Source organism: Apteryx mantelli, chromosome 4 (assembly GCF_036417845.1).
Source record: "Apteryx mantelli isolate bAptMan1 chromosome 4, bAptMan1.hap1, whole genome shotgun sequence".
Classification (NCBI taxonomy): Eukaryota; Metazoa; Chordata; class Aves; order Apterygiformes; family Apterygidae; genus Apteryx; species Apteryx mantelli.
The window spans coordinates 48,760,984-48,777,643 of record NC_089981.1 but is presented as its reverse complement, the minus strand read 5'-3'; the positions used below and the strand labels follow the sequence as shown (position 1 = coordinate 48,777,643).

General features: G+C 38.9%; 2 protein-coding genes across 2 annotated transcripts in view; one reads left to right on the top strand and one right to left on the bottom strand.

Annotated features, from left to right (window-relative positions):
* The window catches only part of CDAN1 (codanin 1), a 33,171-nt gene extending 28,102 nt beyond the window's left edge, over positions 1 to 5,069 (top strand). Inside the window, exons 26-28 of the mRNA XM_067296500.1 lie at positions 1,385 to 1,587; positions 2,328 to 2,435; positions 3,177 to 5,069. Coding sequence (XP_067152601.1) covers positions 1,385 to 1,587; positions 2,328 to 2,435; positions 3,177 to 3,302 — 437 coding nt within the window. The 3' untranslated portion in view covers positions 3,303 to 5,069. The remainder of the gene's footprint in view (positions 1 to 1,384; positions 1,588 to 2,327; positions 2,436 to 3,176) is intronic.
* A 3,949-nt stretch (positions 5,070 to 9,018) lies between these two features.
* STARD9 (StAR related lipid transfer domain containing 9) overlaps positions 9,019 to 16,660 on the bottom strand; it is a 115,312-nt gene continuing 107,670 nt past the window's right edge. The window contains exons 25-34 of the mRNA XM_067296498.1: positions 16,224 to 16,421; positions 15,269 to 15,449; positions 13,811 to 13,957; positions 13,058 to 13,166; positions 12,466 to 12,608; positions 11,658 to 11,722; positions 11,364 to 11,569; positions 10,831 to 10,910; positions 10,312 to 10,470; positions 9,019 to 9,128 (exon numbers count right to left, since the gene is read on the bottom strand). Of these exons, the coding sequence (XP_067152599.1) occupies positions 9,027 to 9,128; positions 10,312 to 10,470; positions 10,831 to 10,910; positions 11,364 to 11,569; positions 11,658 to 11,722; positions 12,466 to 12,608; positions 13,058 to 13,166; positions 13,811 to 13,957; positions 15,269 to 15,449; positions 16,224 to 16,421 (1,390 nt within the window). The 3' untranslated portion in view covers positions 9,019 to 9,026. The remainder of the gene's footprint in view (positions 9,129 to 10,311; positions 10,471 to 10,830; positions 10,911 to 11,363; positions 11,570 to 11,657; positions 11,723 to 12,465; positions 12,609 to 13,057; positions 13,167 to 13,810; positions 13,958 to 15,268; positions 15,450 to 16,223; positions 16,422 to 16,660) is intronic.

Genomic DNA, 16,660 nt, shown 5'->3' with positions numbered 1-16,660 from the left:
GGAGGAATAACCCCATGCACCAGTACAGGTTGGGGGCTGACCTGCTGGAAAGCAGCTCTGCGGAGAAGGACCTGGGAGTGCTGGTGGACACCAAGTTAAGCATGAGGCAGCAATGTGCCCTTGTGGCCAAGAAGGCCAATGGTATCTTGGGGTGCATTAGGAAGAGTGTTGCCAGCAGGTCGAGGGAGGTGATTCTCCCCCTCTCCTCAGCCCTGGTGAGGCCACATCTGGAGTACTGCGTCCAGTTCTGGGCTCCCCAGTACAAGAGAGACGTGACACTACTGGAGCAAGTCCAGCGAAGGGCTACAAAGATGATTAGGGGACTGGAACATCTCTCTTATGAGGAAAGGCTGAGAGAGCTGGGCCTGTTTAGCCTGGAGAAGAGAAGACTGAGAGGAGATCTTATCAATGTGTACAAGTATCTGAAGGGAGGGTGTCGAGAGGATGGGACCAGACTCTTCCCAGTGGTGCCCAGTGACAGGATGCGAGGCAACGGGCACAAACTGAAACGCAGGCAGTTCCATCTGAACATGAGGAAATACTTTTTCACTGTGAGGGTGACAGAGCACTGGAACAGGTTGCCCAGAGAGGTTGTGGAGTCTCCTTCTCTGGAGATATTCAAAACCTGCCTGGATGCGATCCTGTGCAACATGCTCTAGGTGACCCTGCTTGAGCAGGGGGGTTGGACTAGATGATCTGCAGAGGTCCCTTCCAACCTCAACCATTCTGTGATTCTGTAATGATCTGGATGCAGATGTTTTCTCCATGGACAACCTTTACATTTGCTATTTTTAGAATCTTTTCAAGGAGGGTTCACATGGTTCACTCTTTCAGAAAGCAATCCATATGTGAACATTGTGAAACTTCATTCTGGGAGACAGCAATGTAAATCTGCCTTTCCATTAGACTGTTCCAAGGAAGACTTGATATTTTCCCTGTGTGTATGTTTAGCTGCAGTTAGTAAAAACTATAAACCACTATTTAATCTGTTTATAGATTTAAATGTTGTTTTACTCTGTTACACTCTTTCCTCTGGGAGTAACACTTAGGTCCTTTTCTGTTAAACATTAGACTGACTATTTCCATTCTTATTTAGTCAGGCAAGACTAATTCTTTCAAGACTTGCCTGCCAGCTGAATGGTATTCTTTATTTCAGAGCAGTGTAGATCTCTTCTTGTGTCATACTTCATGGTGCAGTTTCAGAGCTCATAATTTTACTTGTTTTTAAGTTCTAGTGTCCTTAGTTCACTTGTTTACCTTCACTGAGTATGTTTTACTTTGGTGATTGTTCAGTTACCAGCTATGTAAAATGTGCTGTTAGACCAAGATGATGACTATAAAAAGAAAAGGTACACTGTAGAAGTTCACCTTTTTTCTCTTATAGTTTCAGATCGTGTTCCTCTGCGACTGGGGCTCAAGCCTCCAGAGAAGAGCTCGGAGAGGCTACGAGTAAAGAACAGTCCCACGTATTGCCTTCTGAAACAGCTGCTTTCTGTCTGGAAGGAGGACTTTGGGATGCCTGTTCCTCTGCAGCTGATGTTCAGCAGGAAGAACATTGCTTATGTTGCAGAAGTCAAACAGCGAGAGGTAGGGCTTTTTCAGCTCTGTGGAGCTGCCGCTTACCTATTCTGGTCTGAAATAGTCATTTAAAAGTTCTCTCAACTTCAGTGTTGACTGACTTCTTGTGTGAATAAGCAGGATTTCGTCTACTGTTGGCATTGTTTCTGCAGGGATAAAGTAAAGAGGACTACTAACTTGTTAGCATTTAGACTTGTTTGGGGAGCTGTCAAGAAGGCATGGTTTATTGTAGGAGCAACTGGCAAAATAGCCTGTTTGGGCTGGGAGCTTTTGGGACTGTACATGTTCCGCATTTGGTTGCAATCAATCATGTGTCTTTTATCAACTTTCCTTTTTGCATGGATAGGTGTGTTATCTTAGAAGATCCCCAACTTTGAAGCTGAAAATCTGGCCTAAGACCCTATTTAGTTGCAGGCTAAAACCAGCTTATTTGGGAAAGTAAGAGAAGAATTTCTCAAGCTGTTCTTGAACATATAGGAACAAAATACTTAGTGTGTTTTAGAACGGGGAACTAGAAATTGTGACTTTATGATAGGATACAAAGTATGAACTCAGGAATTTCATTCATTCATTTTGGATGTTGGTCTTTGGTGTGCTTTATTGCCAAACCCAGAGAAGTAATGTGCTTTCTTCTTTCACTCCTTTTCCTCATACTGTGATCCAAGAAGGCAAAACATGAACTGTATAGGGATATAGTGAACACAGAATCCATTTCTTGAGATGTTGATTATTTTTTTTCTCTTCTGCAGTGGGATTTGTTCCTTTTCATGCTTCGTGGTCTTGTAGAATATGATCTAATGGGAATTAGTGAAATAGAGAGTTGCTTGCATAGCCTCAAAGAGCTCCCTTGGCCCTCAGTAAGTAATAATGTGTGTGTGAGCACTAAGTGAAATAAAAAGTAAAAATACAGATCAGTAAATCCTTGTAGCACTTTGTAGTAGATGAGGCCTATAACCATCCCTATCTATAGTTCCTGCTTAATGCAGCAGAAGGACTGTCGTCCAGCAAATTTGTTACTGTTATCAGTGTCTGGGCTGAATCTGTACTTGTGCAACTCCCAGCACTTCCCACCCATTGGAAACATTTCCAAAGAAACTGTAAAACAGTTTGAAGACTAGCTGGCTCTGTTACTAGCTCTTATTCCAGCCTGGATGTGTTTGCTGTGCTCCAGCTGAGAATGACATGCTGAGAAAGGGTTCGACTGAGCAGACTTGCCTTTCAACCTCTTTTCCTCCCACCACCAGAATGCTGAGATGAGTCAGAATATTCTAGCCAGCAGTTGAAATGTAGGAAACAGCCCAAGTCCCTTGCTAAATAATGGCTGGTACTTTGAGTATGGTGAACACTTGCATGCTGGAGGTGTTTAATCATTTAAGCTGTAACAGTGATGTTTTCTGAGAAAGTTCTGGGGATCAGAGGTATGGCTGAACATGTGGACCTACAGTCATTCATCTTTACAGTCAATGTTGTAGCTTGTCTAGTTTTTGCACTGGAAGACTATCAATAAGTTTAACCTTGTAAAGTATTTTCTACTAAAATAATTAAGCCTCTTGGTTGACATTTGTTAATATGGGCTCTCTGGTTTGTATCTGTCACAGGATTTCTTAAAAGAACTGGAAATGCTGTCTAGAGTATTTATATCAGAACATAATCTGGAAGAGCCCAGGACTAACCCTTGTGAACTGGCAAGACAATCTCTAGGTACTGTGACAGCACAAAGCTAGTGGAGATGGACTCTGTGGATATAAATAACTAACTAATGAAAATGCAAATGGAATTTTAATATTGCTGAATGCATTGCAGGCTCCTTGCTGGGAGAATACTGCATATAAGAAGTCACTGTAAAAACACTGCACTGGTCTTTCTATTGATGGACATTTTGCAATGGTGACTATTCTGAAGGATTTACACCTGCAAATGGATCTCTAAGTCAAAAGTCCTTTAAGCACCTTGATCATGGCTCGCAGCAGCTGATTTTTAGACTCATAAATACCTTTCATATTTGTACAGAAACAAGCTGTGACCAGACCCAGGAATCAATTCAGTTGGATAAAAGTTACTTATGATCAAGAGAGATGGTTTCCTGGTGGCTGTCATTAAATTAATGTGACTTCTCATGCTCTCTTTTAACAAAGACTGTACTGTCAGAGGAGGGAAAAGGTGAACCTGTATGACATGGAGATGAGCCTATATTTATTTTTCACTGTAAGCTCAATTTTGAAGGTTTGATTTTAATTTTTTTAAGATTCATTTTAAAAGTGAAACCATATTAAATATGTACACCAGAACATTGATGGTATTATTCTTAAAAGATTTGTGTGTTTAAGTAAGTAAGTAAGTAAGAAGTGTGGTGTTTTGTTTTTTTGTTTTTCCCCATCTCCTGATGGAAGTGTATCTTGTAATTTCCTGGGGTTTTTAATGGAAATAAGGGGAGAAAATATCTGCGTATATTTTTTACTAAAGACAGATTGACAGTATTTTTAAGAAATGTTTTTATAGTATGTAAGCATAAACATGGCATCTAGCCATTCACTGTTTTTTATAATCCTTCTTGCCTTGAGTTTGGGTTTTTCAGACGGGAAGTGCTCCAGCAAGAAAAACTACAGACTGGAAGAACAGACAGGAAAAAAGTAGTGAAAAAAGCATTACGTGACAGCCTCTGGAGAGCTGGTTTGAAAGGAATCCATTTCATCGAGGACAGTGGGCATTTTCTGCCCCTTTGGATAGACCATCACCAACGGTGTGATCTCCATATTACCCCCAAGTATCTCTGTAAAATGGGGTTTGTTATGGGGGCTATTGGTAACTAGCAAAATATGATGATTAGTTGCTTATTAGATGTCTCATGTTCTTTCCTGTAGCAATAAGGATTTTATTTTCCTTTTGTCTAGGCACATCCTATTTATTAGCGCAGGCTTTTCAGAAAGCAAATACTATATTATGTAAGAAAGAGGAACATCTGGACAAGGTGAACCCAGGGCTTTTTAATATTGCAAATTAGATCACTTCTTTCTTGTATGAGGCAGGAAAAGGTAATATCTATCTATCTCAGTCAGTGGCCTTTTTTTTTTTTTTCTTTCTTTTTAAAAACAACAAACAAAACAAAAAAAACCCCCCAGAACTAATTAAGTAGAATTCTGACTTCTGTTAAAATCTAGATGATACAGAGAGAGCGAGAGACCATAGAGGAACATGGCTGTGTTTTGAACTGTACTGAGAATTTAATGATTTGGTTACTGAGCATTGTATTGAAAGATCTGTCATGTGCCATCTCCATGCCTTATTTTAGGGGTTTTCTGGTGTGAATAAAGTAGAGGGTACCTAAAAGTAGACATGCTGCATAAGCAGCAAGGACATGGTAATATAAACTGAAATAATAGCAAGTATCCTGCTCATTCCATACCTGCTCCCTGAGGCTGAGTATTATGTGATATTTTGCTGCAGGTCTCACTTGAAGTTGTTGTTTGTCATAATAAACATGATTAAATGTCCTGTTTTGTGTCTAAGCTGTTGATGTATAACAGTTTTGTAATTAATAGTGCAAAGAGCAGAAAGGTTGGGGGGTTTTTTTGTTTTTTTTTTGTTTTTTTTTTTTTGCTACAAAGCTTGGGGCTGAAAAAGTATAGTAATCTCTCCTGTTCTGCCTGCTGCTGCTTTTTTTGCTTATAATGAAATATAACATTATTTTGTTTGTAAGTGGAGGAAGGAAAGGAAGGGGAAGCTGGGATCCATAATGGTAAAAGGTGCTTTCTTCTCTGGAATTGATTTTATTCAGATATTCTAAAACTGTCTACATAGCTACCATGGCCACAGCTGTTTTTATGAATGCAATATACCTGTATTATCCTTTTCCAATACAGTGCTTGGAAACTCTTATTTAAAAGGTGGCCAAGCCCCAGAAACAGTTTACTACTTCCAGAGAGGGACAGCGTAAGTGTGCCCAACTGGGCAGAAGTCAGTTCTTCAATGAGACCCAACAGGTAAGAAACCCCTTTTCTATCTTCTCATGTCCTGATGCAGTTATTCTAGTTTCTGGGCATCCTGTGATAGTCATCCTTGATTGCTGTGCAAAGCCAGACACCTGACTTCACAGCTAAACCTTAGAAACAATTGTATGGCACTGTTTTCTGTATACTCAGTAATGAGACCATTCTCATGAGAATCCATGACTCTCTGGTGTCCCACTGGGCTGGTAGACTTCTCTCTGTGTCAGGGCTTTAAGCATCATACCCATTTGCCTAGTATTGCCTCTAGTAAGGAGGGGCAGTAATGGAAGAGGCATTCGAAAACTGCAGGGAGGAGAGCATTTGCAGCAGGCTAGGTCAGAGTGTGTGGCCTGCCTTTTGCCAGTCTTTGCTACTGCAAACTCGCACCTCCCAAAAGAAAATGATGAAAAGTGGAATTACATTAACTTCCTTCTGGGTATTCAGATACTAAGCAGCTGTGTGACTGAACACAGGAAGAAGCTTAACCATAAAGTGCAATGCCTTGGCTTGCACAAGGCACTGAGTCACAGAAACCAAATTAAAGCAGTGACTATCTTGACGCTTGCTTCACAAATTCATTTTCCATGCACATTCCTCAGTGGGTAAGTAGAAGACCTACATCTTTTATCACAAGCTATGCCTTTATTTCTTAATCCAGCATAAATGTTCACATTGAATAGAAAAATACCTCCCCCTGTGTAAGCATAGTTCCATTGGTAAGTAGCTTAGCTGGAGCACAATACCCTGGGGCATTTTTTTCTTGTGTAGAAAATATCATTTATTGTGGATATGAAAATAGCAATCTTAATTAAGAGCAGAGATGCAACAATAGGTGGTACAGTACAGTTGATCACCTACTGCTCAGCAGTAATTTACAGGAAGTTGTTTTGCCCATTCTAGATTAACAAATTAGGTATCTGCTAGCTTTTTTTCCTCCCTTCCACACAAATTAATGCCATACATTAACAGGTACCATAAAATGTTATATTTGCAAAAGAAAACATTTATTTAAATAGTTTTTTTAGTATCAATTGAAGATTGTATTTAAAAAAAAAAGTTTACATTAATTCAATACTGATAAAAATAAAAATTAGCTTTGATAGCATATAAAAACACTTCAAAACAAGCATATATAAATAACTTAATTTGTAAACATAGAAAAAACAATTATTTTATGTATATATAAAAATAAACATCTGATGCACTGTACAATAAGACATTATCCTTCATAGGCACTGGCATTGTTGACCAACAGGAATACCCCTAGATGTTGTTCCTACATGAACTGCTTTATCACTAGTGCCGTGTCCAAAATAAAAGGAAAAAATAAAGCACTGAACAAATCTTTTGTGGATTGTACGAAGACATCCCTTATCTCCTCCTGAAATCTGTGTCCAGCTGCAGGGAAGGAGCATTAGGGACAGTGCCAATACACTGTGCTGCAATTTCTGCTCATTTTTTTTCTAGGGCTTTTAAGTAAGTCCTGCCTTGTTCACTTTTCCTTTTTCCCTTCCCACCAAAAGGGACTCTGTGATGGGTTGTGAATCTGAGAAAAGGCAGTATTGTCTTTTTGCTCAATCGTTGGAAACTTTATGTAACATGTTGCCTCTCTCCTTGAGGGGCTGGGGGAGATACTGACACTTGATGAAGTGAACCATACTGTTTGCAGGCTTTTAAGAAAAGGCTTGTCCCTACCAAAAGATACCAGTAATATATTGGTGGTAACATCCATAACCATGACCGTCTGAGCATAAAATGAAGAACACTTGTAAGTAAAAGGTTTTATTATCCGATCTGGTGCAGTTGGTGGGGAGGGGAACCTTTGGGCTGGTATGCCTCAAAACTGCTATTTTCTGAAATATCAAATTAAAATAGCTATTACCTTTTCTTATAAAACTTGATACATTAATGACAGAAAGTAACATAGAAGTTGAAAGCCAAAGTTATACATGTGCAAAGATGCACTAAAGGTGGAACTTGCCCCTTGACTCAAAGGTGGGAGTGCAATTAACTTCACTGGAATGCTGGTATGCTGGGAAAAGGTATCTATCTCTTACAGAAAGCAACTGTGTTAAAGCAGCAGAGGTTGACTTTGAGGTGGATGCTTGAATACATATTTTGCACTTGACAAGTTTAAAGTGCAACAGCTTCTTGAACAGTGTGGGCTTTTCTGAGCTGAAGAAAGAATATTGTGGCAGCTTTTATTGCTTAGATAACATAACTGAAATGATTCTTTACTGTTGTGCAAAGAACTAAATTAAATTACTTAAGGTATTTGGGTTGGTTATGCTTTTGTTTAATTTTAGGGATGTGTGACCAAGCCAGGGAATTTATTGAACAAACATTTAAAGCCTGACAGCAGGATCACTGAACAAAGTTCACCAGGAACACCATGAGAAGACTCTGCATTCACTGCAGTGAGACAGCTGTTCATGTTATGAACAAAGTGTGATAAGACTATGCCAGGCTAGATTTATAAGACTATGCCAGGCTAGATTTTCAACTCTGAATGCTTTGGGGTAGAAGTGGAAAAGGACTGATGAAAAAGCCATTATGGAAAAGTGCTTGAGCTCCTTTATTTGCAGGATTTAAGTTTAGAAACAAGCTGATTAGTCAGTACTACTCCCCATTAATGACAAAGTGACATTGTTTACAACTGTCAGTTTGGTTTCTTTATTTCAAAGCACCTAATTCTGCAGTGCAGTAAAACTGTGTGTCCTGAGGTATGACGTTTCCTGCTGTTGCTGCATAGTGTAGTGATAATCTGATTATAATGCCAGCAAGTAGTCAGCCAACTGTCTGAGAAAAATCTAGCCAGGGTGTAGAATGACTAGTGTATCTAATGCTGTTTAACTTCCCTTCAAGGGGAAGTAATTTCACTTGGCAAGCTATCTACACTGTTATGAATTCTGCATTTGATATTTGTTTCAACATTAGAAAGTGGCTTTGCATCTTTAATGAAGAACTTGCAAAAGGTCTCAAGCTGCATGTATACTCACTGTTTCCAATTTTTAATGTATTTCATCACTTCTGTTGCCTTTTTCTCACCACTGCCTGAAGTATCGCAGAGAGAAAAGGCTGATCTTTAAAACCCCTTGGAAACAGAAAGCTTGTTATACACTTCTGCATGTAAGATGCTGGCTATTGTAAAGTGAAGTTTCTCTCTCCTCTTTCCGGAGACAGCATACCTTCCTTTTGTTCCTTAAGAGCTTTTCCACAGCTGTCTCAGGAAGGACAGGTACCCCATAAAACTTGCTGGGTTTCTTTTAAGCCACACTGGCTGAAGTACATGGTCCTTTCTTCTGGCTATAGTTTTGTATACTCCCAGGTTAGCAATCGGACTTCTCAAGTGAGGCTCGATTGTGACTGTCTTATGAGCCAGCATTTTACATTACCCTTACAGATGCTTGTGTCTCTCTCCAAACTTCCATCTGCTGTAAGTATCCAGTTTTGTGGCAAATACTAACTAGAAAGAAAGTGTGCTAGTCGAGCAATCACCAAAGGCTGGTGCTTAGCAATGGAACTCAGGAGCCTTGCAGGAATAGCTGGGGCACCAAGATCCACCTGTAGAAATTAGAAGAAAGGCACATGTTTAGGGGGTTTTATACCCGTTTTTGAACAAAACACTTCTCCAGCCTGGAATAACTCTGATGTTGCAAGTGTATGGTAAGCACAAAAGTGGTTTATAGCTGAAAGTCATCACTGCTGTGGTGGTTTATCTTTTTCTTCCCAACACTCCTTAGACTTTCAAAGGTTTGCATATTTGATGTTACTTTCCCCAAGTATGATCCTCACTCCTTTTGAGTTTGAGCTGACTTGGATTAAATATTACAAGTTTATGGGCCAGATGTGTATAATGCTATTGAAAATGTATATGCATACACTCCTTATAATGCATTATAAAATGCATACACATTCCATATGCAGTATAAAAGATGTATGCTAATTAGAGTTTAAAACTAATATTAAAAAATTGTATCCTAAAAACATACTTAATATAGCTAAGTTTAAAGGAGTTAAATTTATTTTGAGCGGTTATCTGAGAACCAAATATATTATACATTATGGTATTCTCTTGTGGATATTTTTAGGTAGTTGGTACTACTGTCTTAGAGACAACCTGCTTTTCAAGTGAGTCTGTAATAAGTGGAATGCAAGATTTTCTCATTCTTAACTGGGATCCTAATCTTGACTTCTCTTTTGTATCTATTAAGTGTGAGGAATTAATACATTTGTTACAGAAAGCTAACAGTAAGGATTTCCATGCATTTTGAAAATGAATGGAGCCAGAGCTGGTCTTCCTGTATCTACTGCAGCATGAAAACACAAACAAGACTCCCCAGTCTTTAACATTGGATATAGCATTTACTGGCTCACTGTATGAGAATTCAGCTTATTAAAACTGATAATAAATCTTTACAGTAGAGTCTTGGTGACCAAGGCAGCAGCTTTAGGTGCTGTAAAAACTTGAGACTGTATACTTAAGCACATAATGCTTATTACTCCTTTTATTATTAATGCTTATTATTCCTAATAAGATTCTCTCTGCATTACCTTATATATCATACTAGATAAAGGAGAGTATAAAATGAAGGTAACTTACAATCACTTCACAAACTTCATGGACCATAGCATGAGTACAGTACTATATTCTTTTGCCACTTATCAGCTCTGAAGTTCGAATGCAAAAAGCTGTTACAGAACAGTTGTAACAATCAGAGTGGTTGGACATACTGCACAATCTCACCTGTGTCATGTAAATGACTCTGGTAATATCTTTCCCATTCACTACATCAGGTTCCAGTATCCAGGCACTTGGCAAAATCTCCCCTCTCACTACTTCTTTACAAGGGTGAGGCATTGATGCGTCATAGACAGACTGAATTGCCAAGACAGACAAGTTCTCCTGAATGTGAGAATGTGCAAAGAAGACAACTCAAGAAAAATTTTAGGCATATATTATGTGTTTTCTCTGTTTGCCACTAGGCACGTTTCTCAAATTACTTATTAAATCTTTTGTCCTAATCCTGCTTGTAAACAGAATATGCTGTGACATTTGTTTTACTACCTGACTTGGCTTGGTTCATGGTGGTAACTTCTGAGTGATTTTTATACATAATTCATTTGTCATATCAGCATGGCTTTTCTTCCTGTTGTACTGCCATTTCTGGAAATATGAGTATGAACTTTCCTTTCCCTCTCTCCTTTGTCCTGAACCATGACTTTAAAACAATTATTTCACTGTGCCTCAGAGAAAACATTTTACCTCTTTGGCTTCTACAGTAATGCAGCAGAAATCCCGGGGTTGCTTTAGGTAACACAGGGATGTATCAGTCACTAAGTATACTGGGGAGAAAAAAACACCAAAAAAACAAAAAAAGGAGAATTAGGCTTTGAGAACTTTGACTTGACACAAAAAAAAACATTTTTTTTTTTAAACTTCTTGATGCAGCTGCCTAAGGGTATAATATGGTTAATAAGCTATAACAATAACTTGTCACGAAGATGCAACCATCTCAAGAGCCCACTTAAGCTAGATTCTTCTGACTTTCAAACCAGTGTCTCCCTCTGTACTTCAGCAGACAGCTGTGTTTAAGATTATCCTTACTCTGCAAAGGGTTTTTTTTTTGCAAAACAGAAGTTCCCATATTAAACAAAATTCTGTATATTCAAGCCTGAAAAAATGAAATTAAATGAGTCTAAATTTCTGTCTTCGATCTTTTCTTCTTCAATCTTTTTGGTCTGAGCTGAGAAAGTTCAGATTCATTATGTTGGCCAGTGATTTGTATTGATACTCACCCAGCTGAATATGGCTGGTTACCTTCTTGTGTATTCGAGCTGTGTTGATAGTTCTGTCATACAGATACCTCTTGCTAGGATCTCTCACTAGTCCCCACACACTTGGAAGAGATCTTTTGATCACTCCCGCTCCCAGAAACCCATGCTTTGTTGCTGAAGGGAAGACTTTGTAGTAAATCAGCACCTCTTTTTCAGTACATTGGTATCTGTCAAAGACAAATGAAAGGGATTTGCACAAGAGAGGTTCAAGTACATAAAAAGATCTCCCATTATAAGTACCTGCCATAAACTTACTTCCAACCAGCTGCTGCTTGGCACATAAAGAGATTCCTCAGGTTATGAGAGCATGCTGCCATTACCTTAGAAAACAATTACAAAGGAGCAACAGGTAAGAGAAAGTTACATAAACTATAAATTGTGTTCAGCTTTTGCATGCTTCTACAGCATCTGTTAGCCAAACCAGTAAGTCGGCTTTACCACAAACACTTCGTTTTATAGTGCTTGTGATCCTCTGGGAGTAGGAAGAGCCAGACTGACTTCCCACATGTTCTCTGCTTGAAGGAGTATTTATATAAGCTTAAACTGTCTATTGTAGAAAAAGGGCAGGGAAAAAATGCATCTCCAAATGCTGTTGAACTGAATCTGTTTGATCTGAAATGTGAAGTTGTCTGCTTTCCTCTTCCGACTATGCTGTCACATCCTGCCATACACAGATGTAGGAAGAATGAGAATAGCAGAGAATAGAATAAAAATTACATTTTTATGTAAGACCCAGATGAGCACTGAGTACTAAAATGATAAAATCTGGCTATTATGTTCAGTGAGTCAGTAAATCTCCAACACTCCTCTTCTGCAACAGTTCATAGTTTCACCAGTTTCCTTTAAACATTTCAGATAACATGCAACAGGATCTTCTGAACTCCACTGCTCTAGCCTGGCTCACTTTCCCCTACCATTTAAAATTGCTCATTGTCTCCTTCTGTAACTGGCAAATAAATAAATATTGCCAGTGCAGAGGAACAAAACTTGTCCCACGCACTGTTTTGCTACAACTTCCAGTGAGAGGTAGAGGAGTAAGTGAAAACTCTGCTCATTTACTCACCTCAGTGGTAGCATTAGCCAAGATATGTTTAGATAAATCCTGGTATCCTTTTGTTGAAGAGGAGCTGACTGAAATAGTTAATCCATGAGTGAACCTACAGCTGATGCTACTGGAGGTGAGGGGTGGCTGAATTCTGCTGGCTTCTGCAGAGGCATGAAAAGAAATCAAAAAGAAAAAACAGCACTAAAAATGGTGCTGGAGAAAAACAGTATTCTACAATGATAGGGACTTAAACCCTCCACTGGAGCACCAAATCAACCTGATCCTGATGAAGGATTGATAATAGCTCTTGTCTAGACAATCCGTCTTGGTATTGGTAATTACCCTGCAGTTACATTTAAGCTCAAGTTTTAACGTTATTACCAAATGTAAGCTAATAAAATAACTTCAGAGGAACGAAGTCACCATTTAATTTTTCAGCAAATGTTAACTAAACTGGCTACTGGCTGACAATATTTTTCTGAAGTCCCATAATCATAGGACATCCTCAGAACAGCTAGAATCAAATTAAATTTGGACTTGCATAAATAATAAATCTCATAAGGTTTTGAAATATGACTCTAACATAAGCGGATATATGTTTTGTACTTACCAAATGCTGAATCCTTCTGTAGTTGTTCTAACACATGAAGCTGACTGTTTCTAACAGCTGAACGACCTCTTGTATCTCCTCTTGAAAGCTCTGCATTTCCAGAAGAAACCTAATTTGAGAGAGAGAAAAAGTGCTTTTTATGGTGTGAACTGGGAAAAATAAGTTATGTAACACAGTAAATGGAACACTTACAGCAAATCTGCTTTACAAGGCTGGAAGCTTTTCTTTATATAGCATTACTAATTTCCTTTCACCTGATTACGAAATAACAACCTACCTCAGGAAATTTAGCAAAATAAGTATGAGGAGTCACCTGCCGGTACATGTTCCAAACATTAATTTCAGAACTGTTCATGTTCACACACAAACTCTCTCAAGTCAATGTGTGCATCCCTCATCACTGAGAGGCACATTGACAGTATCAAATTCTGGTTTACCACAAAACAACCTTGTTGTTGCTAAAACTTTTGACTGATGGCATTGCTGACAATAGTAACACTGTTTGGCTTTTATAAATCAGCTTTAAAAGGCGTAAAGAAATGAAAGTGCCATTTTCCTCTGCAATTACATGGTGATGCTCCCTCCACCCTATGTAAGCCCTCCATGTACCAGTGACACAAACTTGTCTTGGCTGAGAGGTATGACAGAATATGAACCATCTCAAAAAGGTTTCTGATCTGTATTGTCCCTGTTACTGTTGAAGCATCAGGAGACATCAGTCTCACTGGCCAGTTGTCAACAATTTGTTCTCACCTGTCCCTCCCGGCTGCTGAGTTTACTTGCAGTATATGTAGCTGTGTTACTACTGTTGTAACCAGATGTTGGGCCAGAGGAAAGGCTGAGGCTGGAGTCTGTACATAAAGTGCTTGTACTTACAAGAGTCTTCAGCCTGGCTTCTTCCTGTAATAGATGTCAGAATATTAGAGACCAAAATGCACAAAACCTACCTTGCACAGCACTTAGTCAAATCAACAAAGATAACAGCACTGCAAGATGAAAGAGGGATCATCTAAAGTCTCATCTGGTTCAAGGTGTGCTGACAGTACAAAAGCTGTTGTGAGACAGAAAGTATTCATAAGTGTCACTTAATAATCTTAGGTCTTTCTATCGGACCTGCTTATATAAGCCATGAATCACCCCATGAAACCAGACAATCTGGGAAGATCTGAATGACTCTAGCTTCTGTTTTTGTTGTTCTTCAGATACAAGAGTCCAGACTGTCAAAACAATGCTGGCATGTTTCTAGGAGGGCAAAAGGAAGGCAAAAAAACTCTTTGCAGTCCCATTTGATGCTCTTTGCCAACTTCTCCAGTAGTCCCTGATTTAACATGCTGGTCAAATGTGGTTGTTAAGGACTGAAGATTTTACTTTAACCAAGACAACTGTTCCATGCCAGCCTAAAAGATGAGGAAAAATTACATAATAAGAAAGTACCAAGAACTTTAAGATGATTTATACTTGCAACGATGGCTTTAAGTTAGGTTTTCCAACCCTAGTGAAGTACATCCATGTTTCACAACACAAATGATTTACAGATATGGATAAGATCCAGTTATCCAGTGGAGGTACCTGAATTCTAGGTGCCTTAAAGGGGCGTGGAGCAATGGAAATGACTGTTCATTGCATTTCTGCACATATGAAGAGAGGACGTCTGCAGCTATCATTATAGCTGCATTGTCATCCAGTGACAAAGGTAACTGCAGGAAATTATGGTCAGAACAGACTCATCCTAAGGAAGGTATTGTCTTTGGATATTGGAGAAAATTCACAGGAATTCTGACTGTGCATGATGGGTAACAAAGCACAGAAGAAAAAATAAGGGACAAATACAGGACAGTCTAAGAAGATAAATGGACAAAAAGAATGAAAGCATTTGTGTTTAAGTGCATATTGAAATAAACTAACTTTACCTTAGCAGAACTATTGCATAAGGCTGATATGCTCAGCAGGCATGGCTGTGTAAGCTCTATCCGCTGAGAAAACCTGTGGAGTTTCTTGCACACAAAATGTTATCAAGAAACAACAGTTCTGGGAAGATGTAGTTCAGAAGCATGAAGTATATCTGTTCAATATTACAGAGCTCTTTTTAAGCAAAAATTTGCATTTAATTCTTTGTTATTTCTACACATTATGTCAATCAGGAAAATAACAATATTAGACCATCAAAAAATTCTCTAAAAAGTGCATTAATGTGAATAATGCAGAACTCACCTTCTGTAACTGAGAAAATATTTGCTCTCGTATACGCCTTTTTTCTTGTTCAGCTCTCTCACGAAGTTTGTCCCTAGCTCGTGCAATTTCAGTCTTGGCTTCCTCTCGTGCCCTCTGATAGTCTCGGAGCAATAGCTCAATCTCTGAAGGGTGCTGAACGCTTCTTTTTGGTTCTTGAACTCTGTGAGGATGGTAAGTGGGGGAAAAACAGTATACAAGTTACTTGAAACCAGGTCACTTGCCAAAGTATCATGAGAAAATCATCTTTCAATATGAAAGAGGAAAATTTTCAAGAACAGCAAGTAGCCACAGTAGCCTCCAAAAAAGTTCCTCTTTGTTCACTAGAGGCATTAAGCTTGGAAAATGGATTCAGACTGCAAGTTCAGTTCACCACTGAGATTACTCTAGCACTTGCACTGATTTCGCATGCAAAATAACTGTGCTGGGAAAACACCCTTCTACTAACCTACCACAGAGGAAGCAAAAGTCATTTAGGGGAAATGGGGAGTGAAAAACTCAAATTCTACATGGTGATGGGTTCTGCAGAACTCACTTTTTTGATATTTAACATGACACTTAACTACTTCCTATAGCTTTTAAGTTAGAGAAGGAACAAGAAACAAGATTGGTCTATAATCAGTCAAGATTGAATCCTTGGCTTTCCTTTTACATCATACACAAAATAAATTAGGCACTTGTTATACTGTGAAATAACTAGATAGAAGGAAGAATGTAATGAATGTTTTTCTGGAATCGGGCACGTTTTATCCTGAAAACACTTTTTATCCCAAAGATTACCACTTCTGACTTCAGCATTAAGGAGAATAATTCCTCTGCTGTTCTGCTGTCTCCTGCCACAGAAGTCTCAGACACGCCAGTAGAAATTGTTCATGTGCACCTATCGTGAACACTCTTAACGTTCATCATGCCAAAAGAGATGTTCCTAATGCCTTACCTAGTATTTTCCACCACGTTTCTTCTCAGTTGTTGCAGATATTCTCGCCGTCTGCTGGGGAGATCTAAATCCCTCTGACTTGCATCCAGCGTCTGCAACAGACTCAAATGCTTTTGAGGACTCAAACTTTGGCTTCTTCGGTACCTTTGCAGCCTTTTTTCTCTTTCCTTCCTCAGAGTTTCAATAGTCCTCATGTGTCTGTCAGGGAAACAAGATTAGAGCCGCAAAGTGCACCCTGCAAAGTTACAATTTCTGTTTTTTAAATACCTTAAAAACTAGGTAGCTTTGTAATGTAAAATTTATAGGAATCTAATAACATACACCCCCCCCTGCAAGCATCCCTTCGGTCACATGGTGACAGATGATGCAGAAATTCTAAAACTCCACTGGTTTTGTAACAGTAGGACAAGCCTACAAATGTCTTGTTTAAGGCTTAA